We start from the raw sequence: 15,925 nt of genomic DNA on the forward strand, positions 1-15,925 counted from the left end.
ACAAAAACCAAAACAAAGTATTTCCTATGTTTTGACAATATAGGGATGAAAACTGAGGTGAACACAAACTGTAGAAACTGTGGTTATTGTAAGCATGTAACAAAAAGTAATTTTATTATAAAGTCACCGTAGAGCTTAGACTAGCAGCTCATAAATTTCAAGTCTTTTGAAAAATCTTCCTATATGAAAGATTTAGAAGAAAGTGCTTTAGGTCAACATTAAAGCTTTGAAATGCAGCTTATGGTAACTATGGGAACTGATTTTCAGGAATAAGTCTCCCTATTAAATAGAGCAACTTTATTTCAGTTCAAACAGATAAATTTTTTGCCTTTTGTCATTGTGTTGAGTACTAGTTTCAGAGTAGGTTCATCAATCCAAGATGTTATCCACGGTATATTTTAAAGCCTGGTGTTCGGGGGGGATTGATTGTTTTTCTGTGTGCTTATATTTAGATTTTTAATATTCTCTTTTTTGTTTTTAAATCCATTAATCGGGGTACCAGTATCGTTGTATGAAGTCTTAATTCATCCCTTGTTTTCTCTAGTTAGTCTTGCTGCAATTGCTTGCATGTACATTAGCCTTGAACCGTGTCGTTTTGTTTCCTGTCCTTTTCTCAATCAAACACAGTTCTTCTTCCTTTCCCTTCATCCTCCTACTGAGGATGTACTGTTTCTGACTGCAGAAAACTCCTTGTATCCCTCCAGTCTCCTATGGCAGTTCTTGCATTCCCAAGGCAGTGCACCGTGTCCTTTAGGAATCACTGTCAGAAGCTCACTTTTGTGCCAATTTGTATGTGCACTGAATTGCAGGCTTATGGTGTAAGAGAAAATGTTTCTGTCCTGGAGCTGTACTTGCTATGAAGCTCTTAGTACCATTTGTATCCATTTCAGATGGATCACCATTTTTTGGAAAAACAGAAACTCCTGGTTATGTTACCAGTTAAAAGGAGCTGGCCAACTGCAACATGTAAAAACACATTGGAGATAGCAGAGAATCCTTGTCACTGGAAATGAGGGAATAAATTTTATTATGTGTCATTTGACTTTAAACAGGCTTGTCTGAATTTTATTTTGTTTAGGATGTTGTTTAAGAATCCTTTCTGGTTTTCGGTACGTGTCTGCTTTGAGAACAGAGAGAAGGAAAATGAATAAAGAAATCTAAAATCCTGAGTCTGAAGTATACCCTGCTGCTAGGGTGTACTTCAACAGATGAATGTTTAGTAAATACAGACCTTAGTGCGAATAATTTCCTTTCTGGTGACATTTAAGGAAAATTTTACCTTAAATGTATATTCCTAATTTTTGTATGTGAAAGGTTTATTTGTTGTCAAATACTATGTAGCCCCATGCTTTGGTAATTGATGCAGTAGATGAGGAGTTGAACAGATTGTTGTATTTCTTGTTAGATGCATTGCTATGCCATGATGGTGGTCTTACACTTCTGGATGAGAATGTTTGATTCAGTTTCTCATTCAGAACAGTATAAAGTTTACGGCAATTGCACTGTGTAGGTTAGAGATGTCCATGTGAGAAAATTTCATAATCGGTTATCACTGTTAAGTTCTTCTGCTTGATCTCCTCTTGGTTTTATCCCTCTAATTGCTTTGGGAACATAAGGAACAGTGAGGATTGTTGCAGTTAGATACAGTTGCTTATGTTAGACTTAACCAACATAAACGTTCACAATGTAAATACAAAAAACTTCTTTAAACAATTCAGACTAGTCTGCTTTTTTGAAAAAGTTGTTTGTTGTTTTTTTTTTTAACTTGGACCAATTAGTGGTTATTTACTCACCAACATACAAAAATGTTTTGTATTATTATTTTTTGCTATGTTTTGCTTTCAAATATTATCTTTACCTCCTACAGTATCACTGTAAAAAGCTGCCCTTTTTTTGGTGGTCTTGTTTAACCTAAATTAATTTTTTTTTTCTACCAAGATCAAAAGAGGTCTAGAGGATGGAATGGGTAATACACTGCCATACAAAATCGTGTTGCGTAAAAGACGACTTACAAGTCTGTAGATCTTGTTTAGATCCTGTAGCCTTCCCCAAGTGATAAGCTAGAACAGTACTCTGCACAGTACATCATCTTCAGTGATGACTCCCTCCCATATGGCAGGGATAAATTTAAACTGTACCTTCATAACCATTTTGAGCTTTACATGTAATTTATCAAATTAACTTTATACATTAAAAATAAACCATTGTTGCAAATGTTTCAAACAAGTTTATTTTTTCCTTCCAGCATTAAATCTACTGTGAATTATTTCTAAGACTCTAGCTACATGTTTCATGGTTCTCATCAAAATTTTCATCAAGAGTTAGCTTTCATGCCATATTCTTCTTGATCAGTCTTCTGGTGGTATAGATTTTCAGCTGCTAATACCTCCATATACCTGGGTACATAAATAATGATTTTGCAAGGGTGGATGCAGAACTTTGATTATCTTCAGGACAGCTTTCAGGGTAGATGCACAGTGGATGACTGGCTTCGAGTTTTCATCAGGTATTAATTGTATGAGTGTAAGTTTCCATGCTCACAACAGAGTTCAGATGGCGGAGATCTTTTTCATCCTGCTGTTCTTGAGTTTGCATGCAGCACAATCAATTGCAAATGTTCTCATGGTGATAACTGGCTGGAATTAATTTTATGGCCATCAGTTATTGCACTTCTTTGGACAGACACATGGAATGAGAATTCCTATTGATCTGGAAAAACTGGGCTTGCACAAGGTTTGGAAAAGTTCCCTTGATAATTGTGTTTCCTTTTGTGTAGTTTTAGGGCTCTGAACTTTCTTTTGTTTGCGAGAACATTTGCAGTACAGTATTTTGCATGCATCAAACCCAAAGGAGCATGCTTCTCCATTAATAGTGAATTTTACTCCTATCAGTGCTCCAAGTATTTGAAAACATTAGGCAAGACTGAATACTTAGCAGGTCAATAGATTGTAGGGTTTTTTGGCGTTTTTTTATATTATTTGTAAAGTGTGAATGTGCAGTAAAATTTCTGTTGCTTAAGTTGATTTAATTTTGCCCTTCTTTTGTGGTGGTCTTTGCTTGATGCAGAGAGGGAGTGACATTGTTATAAAGAGTTTTGTTGCATACCTTCTCCTTATAGTTTTGTTTTCTTTTGAACAGACATATAAAAGATTTTGTTCTTTGTTGGGTTTTGTGACCTATGATTAAAGACTGAGTGTGTTGGATCCTCTGCATCTTACAACACATTGTACTACTGTTTTCTAGAAAATGTTAAACGTTATGTCAATCCTGTATAACTTTTCTCTACCTTTATGTAGTGCTGGTTACTGGGCAAAATCTGCAAATCCTGTCAATCTGTTAGTGCCATCTATTCTTCATCCAGATTTATTGTACCAATAATAGAAATAGATGGTTTAGGACTGCCTTAATCACGTTTTGTATTCTCCCTTACTTCAAAACTGCATTATTTATCAAATTTGTTCATTTCATTATGGCTAGTGGCAGGAGAACAGGGCTTAGGTATTTCTCATTACCACACTGAAATCCATTCTCTGCTTTTGAGCAAGGTACTGTGTCTCCTGATAAGTTCTTTCTTCACTATGAATTATTTTCCTGAGAACTTAGGAATTCAGTCATTCCTTTTCACTTACATCTAAAACCAATTAGTTTAAAAATTGTTCAAAAAAATGCATTAAATGCATTTATTGACGCCACCTCTGTGAGGGGTATTTTACATTTCTGTGTCAAAGGGATGTGTTGAGGATGCCTGAAGTGGTAGAAGTTGTAACTTCTATCTGCCACAATTGCATCCATGCTGTGTGGAACAACATTCAGCATTTTAGGTAAAGAGTGTATGTGGGAATACGGGCCTTTTTTAATTCTTTATTTTTGTGGTCTTGTGTATTATATGTCACTTAGCAAACAAAGTTGGGCCAGTTTTTTAGTACTGTAATTTTTTTTTTATTTATGCATATAGGGAAATTGATGGCCAAGTTAAAAGAAGGTCTGGATTTTGTTGTGTAGCTGTTCACCAAAAAGAGGTTTGCTGAAACCCTTTTTCTCCCTAGGAACGACTTGCGTTGTTCATAACAACATAAGCGTTGATGGTGGAGGTGGCCTTTGGTAGAGTTGTTTGTATCTTCTCTTAAACTTCAGCTTCTCTTACATTTCTTTGTAGCTTCTCAGATTTATTTGTAGCTTGCAGTTGTTTGTATCTTCTCTTAAATTTTGTCTCTCAAATTTCAACTTTAAACTTTGATTCCTAAACTTTTGGTTGTATGATAAAAAACCCCTGTGCTGGTAGATGTATCTTTTAGTGATCCAATGACATTGCATACTAAGGAAAAAAATTTAATTTTTTTTAATTTAAAAGCTGCCCCCTCTTTTTAGATAGCAACAGCATGAAAGCAAAGTGAAAACTGGTCCTGTGCAAAATCTACATCTGAAGGCATAAGGTCTTAAAGGGAGCTAAGAATTTATTCAGCATTTCAGATTCCAGTTTGGAGTGGTTCCAATGCTAAATGGAATATATAGTTCGAATATATATTCCATTGCTAATGGCCTGTATCCATCTCTTAGCAGAGGACAAAACACTTGGTTGCTTTTAATGATTTAACTTCTACCATTTTCCTCTGGGTTTAATGCCATCTCCTTCATTTTTACTGTTCTTTTGAATGATAGCACCTGAAAGGTGACCTCCAGCGTTTTTCATCAGGCTAAGTATTTGTTTCTTTTTTTATTATTATCCAAAGATAAATGCTTTCACTGTACCCTGAAACTGCTGAGTTTATTAGGGTAGTATTTATTCGTAGTTGTATTTATTAGCTTGATTACCAGTTAATGTTTGCAATTTCTGTTACAAAATTTTGCTTTGATACAGTCCATCTTCTGTAATGAAGTTAATGTGGAAGTTTTGCTGGAAGAGATGGAAAGACTTCAGATTTGTAGCTGCATTTGACTATGGAAGCAAAAAAATCTCCACTGCAACATTATTTAAATGCCTTAGGTCTTTGCTCTTCTCTTTTACTGGATAAAGTGTCGCTTTTGATGGTAAAGAATCATGACCTGTCTTCAGTGTTTCTTTGGATAAATAGAAGACTTGCCTGCTGCTTAATTTCAAGAGTATTTTAGTAGTACTTTTAGATTTTATTGATTTTTTTTTCATTACTTGGTCTTTTCATTACTTAAGTCTCAAAGGTATTATCAAAGTAGTAGTTGGCCTAAGTGATCTGAAAAGGGTGCCTAAGGAATCTGTGGTAGGGAAAACATTTTTGTGTTGTTATCTTAAGTGCTAATCCCCAAAGTACATAAAGTACTTGAATTATTTCTGTGCACCATAAAAGTGACATAAGTTTTGAGTTCTTAGGTTTTTTACTTTTCCTTTTGGTGACATCCAGAGGAAAATTCCCCACGTGGCTCTTGTTAGGTGCCAGAAGTATTTTTAAACTACATTGCACACAAGAAGCTATACTTTCTTTAGATGTAAATACTATTTACAAACAAAAATTAACAACTCAACTTTTATAAACACATTTCATTGTAAAATCTTTCAAATTTAGTCCTCAATTTTTATCATCCATATGCTGTCGTGAGATTGTCTTTTGTTTATGCATGTGTCTTGTAGTTTGGATTTACTGACTGTTACTTTCAGAGCTAGTGTTATAAAATTGTTTCTGACATACGTTTATGACTTTGTTACTTTCTTATCTGCCTACTCTTTTCATGAAGATCAACTACAGAACTGTCAATTCTGGCAGCTGGCATCATTGTAAAGAATGTTTCTGTGGTCTCTAGGTATTTAACTGGATTCCCCTGGTGTTTTGTTACATTCAGAAAATTGATCTTAGTGTTACAGCCCTTTGCAAGATACAATAGAACCTGAGAACTTTGTCTTCTGTTGAACAAACTAAAATCCCATGGACTTCAAAGTTAAAGCAGGATGGTTTTGACTCCTCCTCCCATATTCCTCTTTCTGGATTTAATTTTGTTAATCAGTGATAATGAATATAATCTTCCTAGTGTCCATCTCTTCTGCTCAGTGACTAAAGCAGGGTTAATCCAAAGGTGCAATGAAAAGCCTGAGGAGAATGGGAAGGTAATTGGGAATTTGTATTTTCCTTCTAAGTCTTTGTGTGAGTTCTGGTCATGTCAGTTACTGTGTGGGATTAGTTATATATTGTAGACAGTTTGTTTCACTTTTTGTCTACAAAGTTATGGGGTTTTACCACCCTGAAGCTTGAACTCTCTGTAAATGAAGAAGTTGAGACCACTGACATGATCATCAGAAAATTCCAGCTAACTTAAAAATAATAATTCAAAAGACACATCCTCTCTCAACAGAGCTTCAAGGCACAACAGTTTTAATTCACTTCAGAATTTATTGTATTTCTTGCAGATAAAAAATGGTATAAAAGGTTTACTTAAGACTGAAATGGAGTATTGTATTTTTTCAATGTCTATATATATCTTCTTTTTCTCTGTACCTGTGGCTCAGGTTCTTTTTGATGAGACATTTCACAGAAGTTCTCAGTGGCATCTCTTACATTAACAGTGCTTTGATTTCATTTAAGTTATTTTGAACCATGAGACATTATAAGCTGCGCCTTTTTAGGCATGGCACATAGAGGGATTTATAGTCAGATTTACCTATGTCCATCATGCTCAGGAGGGGCTGAGAATCTGATTAGCGTGTCTCTTATGCTGGCATTAAAACAGACCTGAATGTCATCTTTGTCCTGACATAAGTATTTTTTTGAAGAAGTAGGCAACCAGGCTTACGCAACTGGGGTTTTCCTGACAATTGTTGCTCTTGCTGCCGTAGCGTTGGTCGTTTTCAACTGAATTTGAGTGGTATAGAATTTCCTGGAGTAATTAAGACACACACACGTACCCTCTATCTATTTTGTGGAAACAAGCAACTGGAAAGGAAGAGATGAAAATTATTGCTTTATGTATGTGGCTGAACAGTTTTCATGGGTATAACTCCAGTGTAGATGGAGCTGTACAGCCTCTTGCCTCTCAGGAAAAAAGCTGGGCTTCGTAAGTTTACAGCACACAGAACAAGGTTACTTTTAAAGTGCCTCTGTGCCTTTATAGTCTGATTATTTTAGCCTTTTTTTCTTGCTCAGCAGTACTAAACTTCATCTTTCACTGAGAGGAGGTATCTATATTATATTATAGTACAACTATTAAATCCTTTCTTCTGAAAGCTTACTCTTAGCTGTAAAAAAGTAAAGAATATTCTTATTCATGTAACTAGCCAGATTTGTTGGCACTAACCTAAAATTTAGTAGGTAAAGTAAAAGAGCATATAGTTAGATGCCAAGTAGATTGAATTGATTAGTGGTCAGGCTCAGCATGAGAGTTCCTTTAATCCTGGATAGATGCTGAGCAGCCCCACATGGGGCTTCAAGAGCCTTCGTGTGTAGCGAGGCTAGGGGCAGGGCAGGGGTGTGTTTTTCTAATAATAATGGAAAGGATTATCTCACCCATCTGTGAAGTGCAGGAATTTTGGGGGACAAAAACTGTAAAATCCAGGAGCATTTCTCTATGGAAAGCTTTCAGTTGCCTTAAACTAGTTAGACAAATGGGATGGACGGGAAGGCTAGCCTTTTCCTGCGGAAACCGTGTACAGGATAATCCACGTCTGAGCTGAAGCAATTGGCAGATCTTTTCTGCTGAGATGATTCATTGTACTTCAGTTTTGTCTTCGAGTATGCTGTTGCTAGTAAGCTATCCATCAAAGGCTGAGTTCTGCTCCTGTAGCTTTTGTATAAACCTGGTGTAAAAAATGATCTCAAAGAATGAACAATTTAAAGTAAAACAAACACAAAAATGTAATATATAGCTTCAAAGCTGCTAATTTAACATGGCAAGATCTAAAATAATAGGAGGCAGCAGTCCTAGCTACTCATCCAGGCCTACTGCCAAGGCAAGTTTTTCCTCCTACTTGCCTTTTAACCTTGTTTTGAAGATTACAGTTTTCCAAAACTGTTTTCAGTGTTATCTTTCTTTTGTTTTAATTACTCAAGCTGCTTTTTTTTATAGAGTGTCAGTGTTCCAAATATGTGGTTTCCTTCTTCACGTAAATTAAATGTATTTACTACTTCAAATGATTTGTTTGTCTCTGGACTCATAGAGAAGACGTAGGAGGTATGTTTTTCCTGACAGTTTGTCAATAAATACAAAAATACTTATTTGCTTACAAAGGGAAGAAGAAATCTAATACTTTGTATTACATTTTTTTTCTGTATATCTGTTCAGAATGTTGTAACTACCTATCTAGAAAATGTACTGATACAATCTTAAGCCATCTGTTTTTCCTGTGTCTTTACAAGTCATAGTGTCTGGTTCTTTACCAAAGATGATCTTACCATGATGATGAATGAGATTTAGGATTAAAATTTAAAAACATCCAAATAAATTGAAAACTTGATTATATAAAAACCAGATCCTCCATGTTGTTGATGTAGACCGTATTTTCAGTAAGCGTATTTCCAATATATATTTCTAAATGTATGTTTTAAGAGTGTTGTGAGAAACACGGGATGCAGTTGATTCATTCATGTTGTCTAAAATATAAAGAATCGTCAGCCTTTGGATCTGAATTGGTATGAAGGTACTAGGAAATGCCGATCCTTAGATTCCAAACCTATATTTTTACTGTATGCTAATTGCAGATATTTAAAATTTTTCAGAGTTGTGTATTCTAAAAAAAAACTTCTGTCAAATATTTGTTTCCAACTTTCTTAATGAACGGCAATTACATATATGAATATAGCGATAGCATATTAGCACATGAACTCTAAAAATATTGATAGATTTCAAAAGGGAAATATCTGGGGTTTTAGACAAAAGCAATGACTATCACTGTGGGTTGGTTACTTTATTAGCATCTTGCTTGCTTATCGGTTTGAACACAATGACAGTAATTGTTTTGTCTTCCCTTTTGGAGTCAGGTGGCATAAGAGCTCCTGATGGTGGGTGCAAGTAGTATAGTTTTTTTCCTCTTACTTTCACAAGATGCTTCCTCAGTATGGTTTTGTTTCAATCTGTGGAAAACAAGCATTTCCTGTGATTGTTGTTTTCTGGATTAGTATGCCATTATTAAAAAATGAGTGTGACTTTTGAGAGTCTTTAATATTTTTGTAATTTATTTAGAGTACACAGGAGAAGAAAAAATTATTAGGATATGAACCTGCAAATCATAGGTGTTGTGAAGTAGCTTTTTTCTCTGGTAAAAAAGGGAGAAACTAGCTTTGGAAAAGGATGCAGGAGAAGCATGAAGGGAAATAGATACTCACAGGAAGTTACAACTAATAGGCTTGTCTACTGTAACTCACACTATAGATTATTTCCTGGTAAAACACCCATTCTTCCAAAAACCTATATTTGACACTTGGTGACAGAAGTGGGATGTTCACTGAAAATGTGGAGGTAAATGCATTCTCTTGCTTCTTTTAAAGTATTTTGTCCTGCTTAGAAAATAAATTATTTCAAGGCTCGAAGCAGTTTTGTCTGTTCTTGATGCAAGAATAAATGCTGAATTGCATCATATGTTGCAATGGGAGGAGAAGGAATTATTATTACGGTATAGCATATGTATTGTGAAACAGTGTATATGGTAGGTGACTCAGTAATGACTGAAGCAGGCTTTCGTCTATGGGTAGTGAATAGAGTCATTTATCTGGACAGCTGTTAGTTCAGTCCTTTTTAGATTTATTTTTCTTATAATCACTTTTGCTTTCAATATTCAGAATCTAACTAGGCAGTCTGCAAGGCACAGACTGAAAAGATGTTTTTTATAAATGAGCATTTTGTAAGGAAAAGGCTAGCGTTCTGCCTTATTTAAGCTATTATGTTGATTTTTCTTTAGCCTCTAAATGGACGATAAATCAATACTTTGTAGCGATGGCAAATGGGGCATTATGCAATTTCTTTAAAATACAGAAGGTATTTTTCTTAGTTTTATAGCCTTTGCATTCACAGTTGTGTGACTACTAAAAGTGGAAGGGAACCTGGTATGAAGGAAAAAAGGTACTATTGCTGCTGACTTAATTTCTTGGCTTTCTGGTATGTGAGTGTTGTAGTTATCTGTCTCTTTCTGTACTTTAAAATCCTCTCCTGGAGGGGTGTCACTATATGCCTCTGTTGCCTCTGAAGTGTGTGGTAGCTGCGTGAGTGATAGCGTCAGATTTTTCTCCTTCACTGTTGCCAAAAGTATTTGGAATAGCATTGAGAAAAATGGAACACTGATTGTTATTCACTGTGCTATAAATTGGCCAAGCTCTGCTAAGCAATGGATGCTTTAGTACCTAAAGCCTTGGTTATTTTTGCAACAGTATATCTAGAAATTACATGGCTAGCTATAAATGTGCAGTAGTTGTATAATTGCACATTTATAAATAGATGGTAGTCTTATTTCTAAACAGGTTAATAATGTTTGCTTTAGATAAAATTGTATAATATTACCCTTACATACAATGATAATCAAATTCTTCAGGGTTTTTGTTTTAATGAGCTAAACCATGTAAAATATCTCCTGTAGTTCTAGATGTAGTATTTCTAATAATGTTTGTTTTTAATTCTGCTTTTCTCCAACAGGAAGGAACTTGAGACCTTCAAAGGTAAATTCTATTTTTAATTTTCTACTTGATTATTTGCAGGAGTTACAGTAATCCTTGTGTTAAGTGAAACTAGTAAGGAACTGTTCTAGTTCTGCATTTGATAATGATAGTTTTACGTCAACGCAGCAGGCTGTTTATTTTTCAGTTTACCTGTTCTTGTTGCTGGTTTCTTCAGGAGAGTAGTAAGTGTGGGAAGAATACACATGGTTCTGTTGTCTTAGCTAGGTTTCAGAGATTCTCTAATTCAAGTCTTTCCCTTGGTGTTCAGTTTTGGAAGTTAAGGGCTTTGTCTTCAACTAGTTGATGTCTTTCCTAGCATGAATGTGGTTTTGACATGTGTCGCAGGCTGTTACTTGGTAGACTTTTGTCTAGCTATTTCTGGGACATTTTCACAGTGTTATGTTACATCAAACAAATGCAATTTTTGTAGCTCAACTTGCTGGATATACATGGTGATACATACAAATGTTTGTCCTAGATAATATGGAATGGCTAGAAACTATCATGTATTACTGCTTTGTCTGCAGTGCATAGATAGCACACATTACCGTTTTCAGTAAATCTTACATGCAGGCTTGTCTACCAGCTAATATTGATGTTTGATCAGCTTGACAATTGCTATTATCTTTTGCTTTGAGTAAGGTGTGACTGTGGCTTTGTGACTAGTCTTTATTTATGAGAACGAAGTCAAGTACATTGACTTATGTCAATTAATTGCCTCTTGAAATTGAAAGAAGGGGTGGAAGTTTCTATCAACTGCATTTCTCTCTGCCTTTTCAATTCATTATTATCTCATCTTTACATAACGCTGATAAAGGAAAATAATAAAGCTAACATTAATAGACAAGCAACACAGATTATGTAAAATGTCACTTTATCTGTAGCTTACCATAACAACCCTTATTTTTTTGATTGATTTGATAGCTTTCAACACAGACTAGCTCAATACAAAACCAAAGATAACACTAAGCTCGTGCTGCTCCAAAGCAAGGCTGCTACTCTGTAGTACCTGATGTTTGTATGAATAGTGAATCCTGGGGGTTTTGTTTGTATTGATTAGGTGTTTTAAGTGAGTTTCTGGAAGCCAGGAGGATAGTTTCCAATGTTATTTCTCTCTTGGCAGCTTGTTTTTCCAATGGAGATGGTAACTTTATTTGACAGTATTTTACAAAGACAATTATTTTCATGGAAGAGGAAGGTGTTAGCTGTGTGTTGACCCTGAAATTCATACCAAACTAAGCAACTGGTTCTGTAATGTATACAGAGGCATATAGATTTCCAATACTGGTTATGAAAGGCTTGTCTTGGGTAGGCAAGGCTTGTCTTTGTAGCTAAGAGAAGGTTTTTAGTTTACTACAAAGAGGGAAAATTGCATACATGTCCAGAAAAATGCCAAAAAGTCTGCGTGTTTCTTCACTGTTAAGTTCAACAGTAGTCTATGGTTAAAGCAGTCACTGTCAATGGGAAGGAGTAGAAACTTGTGCTGTAAGAGGGAAAGACCAGGTTAGAGGATGCTTAGGTCTGTTGGACATTTTTGAACCAACTGATCAAATTTCTTCTGCAATACTCAGAAGAATTGGCAGAAGATATGGAAAGCTGGGAAAGCACAGAGTGACAGATCTTTAAAAATGGATATTAAACATCAGTCAGCTTAATCTATGTTTTTTCATACACTGAACTGATGGACGAGCTAGTACCTGACAGAAGAGAGAGGAGTAATAGCCAACAAACTTTCAAGAATAGTCAAATCAAGCAAGTCTAAATTCTTTCTATGAGATAACAACAGTATGGTTTAAAATAAATAACACGTACTGTATTTTGAGTTTGGCAACAACTTTCATTGTCTTGCCTGACATTTTCACAGGAATTTGAGATTAAGCTACTAAAAACTAGGTGCACAGCTGACTGGAAGCACATACTCGGAGGAAATTTTTTTATTATTTCTTGCTTACTAAGTTGTTCTTTCTCAGATCTGATGCTACTTCAAATTTTTGTTACCAACCTGCATTGTGAAATAGAGGTGTTCAAGCCAATAGATTGGCTTTAGTCAGTCATTTTCTGGCCTTTTGGACCTTCAGCTTATTTCTGAGTATCTAGGATATATTTCATCAGCTAATTAGAAACAGGGAGAATAAGAGCTTCCTGGTCATAAAGGATTAATGATTATGTAGTGACAGATGTTTCGGTTCTACAGCAGCTTTGCCCAATCTAACTGGTGGCTCCTTCTTGCCTTTTTCTTTTTAAGTTACTTGCAAGGCTCACTGGATTTGTGTGGAAAATGATCTGTTGCTTGGTTTGGTTTAGTTTTGGTTGATGAAGCATGCTGAAATAACTTGGTAGATGGCCATAGAAATCCTGGCACAGAAGAAGGAAAAGGCAGCAGGAAGGACAAGGCAGCATGTGTTAACATGTAACACAGTCATCTAAAAAGCAAACCACTCCTGGTGCTATATTACCTAATACATATTAAGGTTGAGGTGAGGAAGCTTTAGTACCATTGTGTAAAGCTTTTATGATAAGAACATAACTGTGGTTTGCTGTATTCAAGAACGGTTGGTTTCAACTGAAATATGTTAAGTAGTTGGGTAGGTGATTCTTTACATTTTTATATTGCAAGTATAGGCTACATCCTCAACTAATTCATCTTTGCATAACTGTCCAGTGTGAAATGTGTTCATAAACATTCAGTTCATAACATACCTGGCACAAGGACTAGGAAAGAAGAATTGTTTAAAATGCCTTTATATACTCTCGCATCTTTCAGTGCATGTGCAGTTGAAACCGTTGTACATTAGATTATGTTTTAATGGAAAAGAACAGGAATGCCAGTTTTCATAGTAACTTGTGAATTTGAATACCATATGTGAAAAAGTATTGGCTTCCAGATTAAGAATGATAAATGTCTTGCATAAAAATATATTTCATAAATATATGTAAGTTCATTCTGTATCTGAATCTGCAGAAGCTGACGTACCACAAAAATATTCCTTAAATATGTTTGCTAGAGGGGGTAAAAAGAGGGTTGTATGCACGTTTTTCAGTATCCAAGTGTAACTCTCACATTCACCAGTGCTCAGTTCTTATGCCTTGTTCAGGAGAGAAAATAAGTTTTACTGGAATTAAGAAACAAAATGGTATAGTCTGAAAGTCAGAATAGCACAGCACTAGAAACTTTCAGTGATGCATCCCATCATTTTTACAGTGAATACAAAAAAAAAATGCTACTTATATATTGGCACTGACACAAGGCAGGTGGGCAGCTTCACAGGTGTCTCAGATCTGGTTTAAAGCTTTAGTTCCCTGTAGTTTTGTGTAGGTGTAAATATAAATAGCTATAGATACACAGGTGTAGTCTGGATAGGACCACTGTAACTTTGTGAACAATCTTTAAATGTTTGTAACCTTATAAACATTTTAAGTGCCCTTGTGTACCTAATATTTACTAAAATCTTACTTTAATATTGAAACAAAATCAACCTTTACGTAACCAAGAAACAAAATTATTTCTGGTTTAATTTAGATCTTCCTGCTGTGTGGGCTGAGGTACAAAGTGGTAATTCATTGACCTATTAATTATATTCTTAGAAAATAGCAGGTGTCATCAAGAAGGGGCTCAAACAAAACTCGGTGTATACACCTGGATTGCAGCATTAGAAAGTGTTGAGAATCCACTAACACTCTGCTTATCAACGTTATTACCTTTAAGGAGCATGAAATAAGTATGTAATAGTATTTTAAGAAATTATTAACTCTTTTTCTGTTTTCCAATGGAGATACTGGTTTACAATTTGTTCTTCACGTTTGTATTACAGATCGTGCTTTCTTTCATTACAAAACGCAGGTTTTATTTTTCCTACTCTTGCTTTAAGAGTATTTACAGGGCCAGACATTCTCCTCTGTTGTTTGCTGTACCCATAGTGTACAGGGGCAGAACAAACCTCTTCAGTCTCTCTCAACCTCAAGGGTTTTCTATTGCAATATAAGCATAACATTATTTAATAATCTGTGATGCTGAGAAAGTGAAGGTTAGAAGCTTTCCTCCTTCTTTATATAAATCATCTCTCTGTGAAGAAGGCAGGGAGTGAGTGTGTGGTGTCCCTGTTGATACTGCTACAGCACTGGCATTTGTGTACCTGAAGTGTGAGTGTGCACTAGGGCAACACATCTCAAAGGTTGTCCAATTCATTTGTTTAGCAATTTATCTGTCAGAGAGCTTTGCTGTAAAAGGTGATGATTTTATGGATGAAAACGTTGGGTATGCCATATGAAGTAGCCTGCAAGTTTCTTCCTGGTGTGCATCGATTCTAGTGTTCAGAGAACTGCTTGTAGGAACTGGCTTATGCTCAGTGCTGTCCTGTCCTGGCTGAGGTTTATAAAGCTGCCAAAAAACCCCCAAAAACCAGAAGGGAGGGGGGGGGGGCGGGGAAAGGTAGTGTTCTGCTGTGGATCTTGGCAATTTCTTGCAATAGTAGAATTTATTTTAGTCAATATTTGTGTAAATGTGTATTTGGTTTTAGTATTTGATGGATTGTACTCTTCCATGGTTTAGAAAGGGTGTGTATTGTTTTCATTTTTACAGCTGAGAAACTAGAAATTAGATAGCAAATATGTGGTTATTTCGTCCTGATACTTGAAACCTAGTGCACTTATGACTGCACTGAGATTTGAAATCCTTCTACCATCCTTCTAGGCACATGGTACAATTTTTTTTTAATTGTCAATTTTTTTTTAAATATAACATTGCTTCTGTTCCAGTGCAGCCAGGACTGTATCGTAAATATTTACAGAATATTGTTAATCTCTTTACAAGACAGAAGGGTGAAGCAGAGCAGTAAGATAGATAATGGAAAAACCTGTGAAGTTATAAAAGTAGTAGAATTACACAATGGTAATGGTAACATATGCTGCTGAATTTACTTTAGACTTTATCCGAATGGGAACTGTGTACATGATAGAGTTAAAAATTCCTTCTAAAATTCCTTTTTTATTAAAAAAAAAAAAAAGGAAAAAAGATTAGGATTAAATGTTTTGACTTCATTTCTGGAAAGAAAACTAAAGCAATAGAGGCCATTTAGAAATCAGCAACACAGCTCTTTTGGACAATGAAATGTGGCAGAAACTTTCCAAGGGCAGATACACACATGGCTTTGGCTACTGAGTCATGCATATTTCTAAGCTTTAACAGGATTAGTTTCATTCAAGCTTGGGGAAACAGATCATATGACCATTTTCAGCACTTCTGTTTGCAATACAACAAAATATGTTTTCAGCCCTTTGCATCAGAGATCTCTCCCAAAAAAGTCCTGATAAGTTGTAAGGGC

The 15,925-nt window shown here is 35.5% G+C and overlaps 1 protein-coding gene across 2 annotated transcripts in view; it reads left to right on the forward strand.

The window, feature by feature from the left end:
* Positions 1-15,925, forward strand: part of DTNBP1 (dystrobrevin binding protein 1) — a 72,495-nt gene that overhangs the window by 22,896 nt on the left and 33,674 nt on the right. Inside the window, exon 7 of one of the 2 annotated variants that reach the window (XM_056331037.1) lies at positions 10,582-10,604. The exons of the other annotated variant lie outside the window; for it this stretch is intronic. Within the exon in view, the coding sequence (XP_056187012.1) occupies positions 10,582-10,604 (23 nt within the window). The remainder of the gene's footprint in view (positions 1-10,581; positions 10,605-15,925) is intronic. 2 annotated transcript variants of the gene reach the window in all.

This window comes from Falco biarmicus, chromosome 3 (assembly GCF_023638135.1).
Source record: "Falco biarmicus isolate bFalBia1 chromosome 3, bFalBia1.pri, whole genome shotgun sequence".
NCBI classification, from domain to species: Eukaryota; Metazoa; Chordata; class Aves; order Falconiformes; family Falconidae; genus Falco; species Falco biarmicus.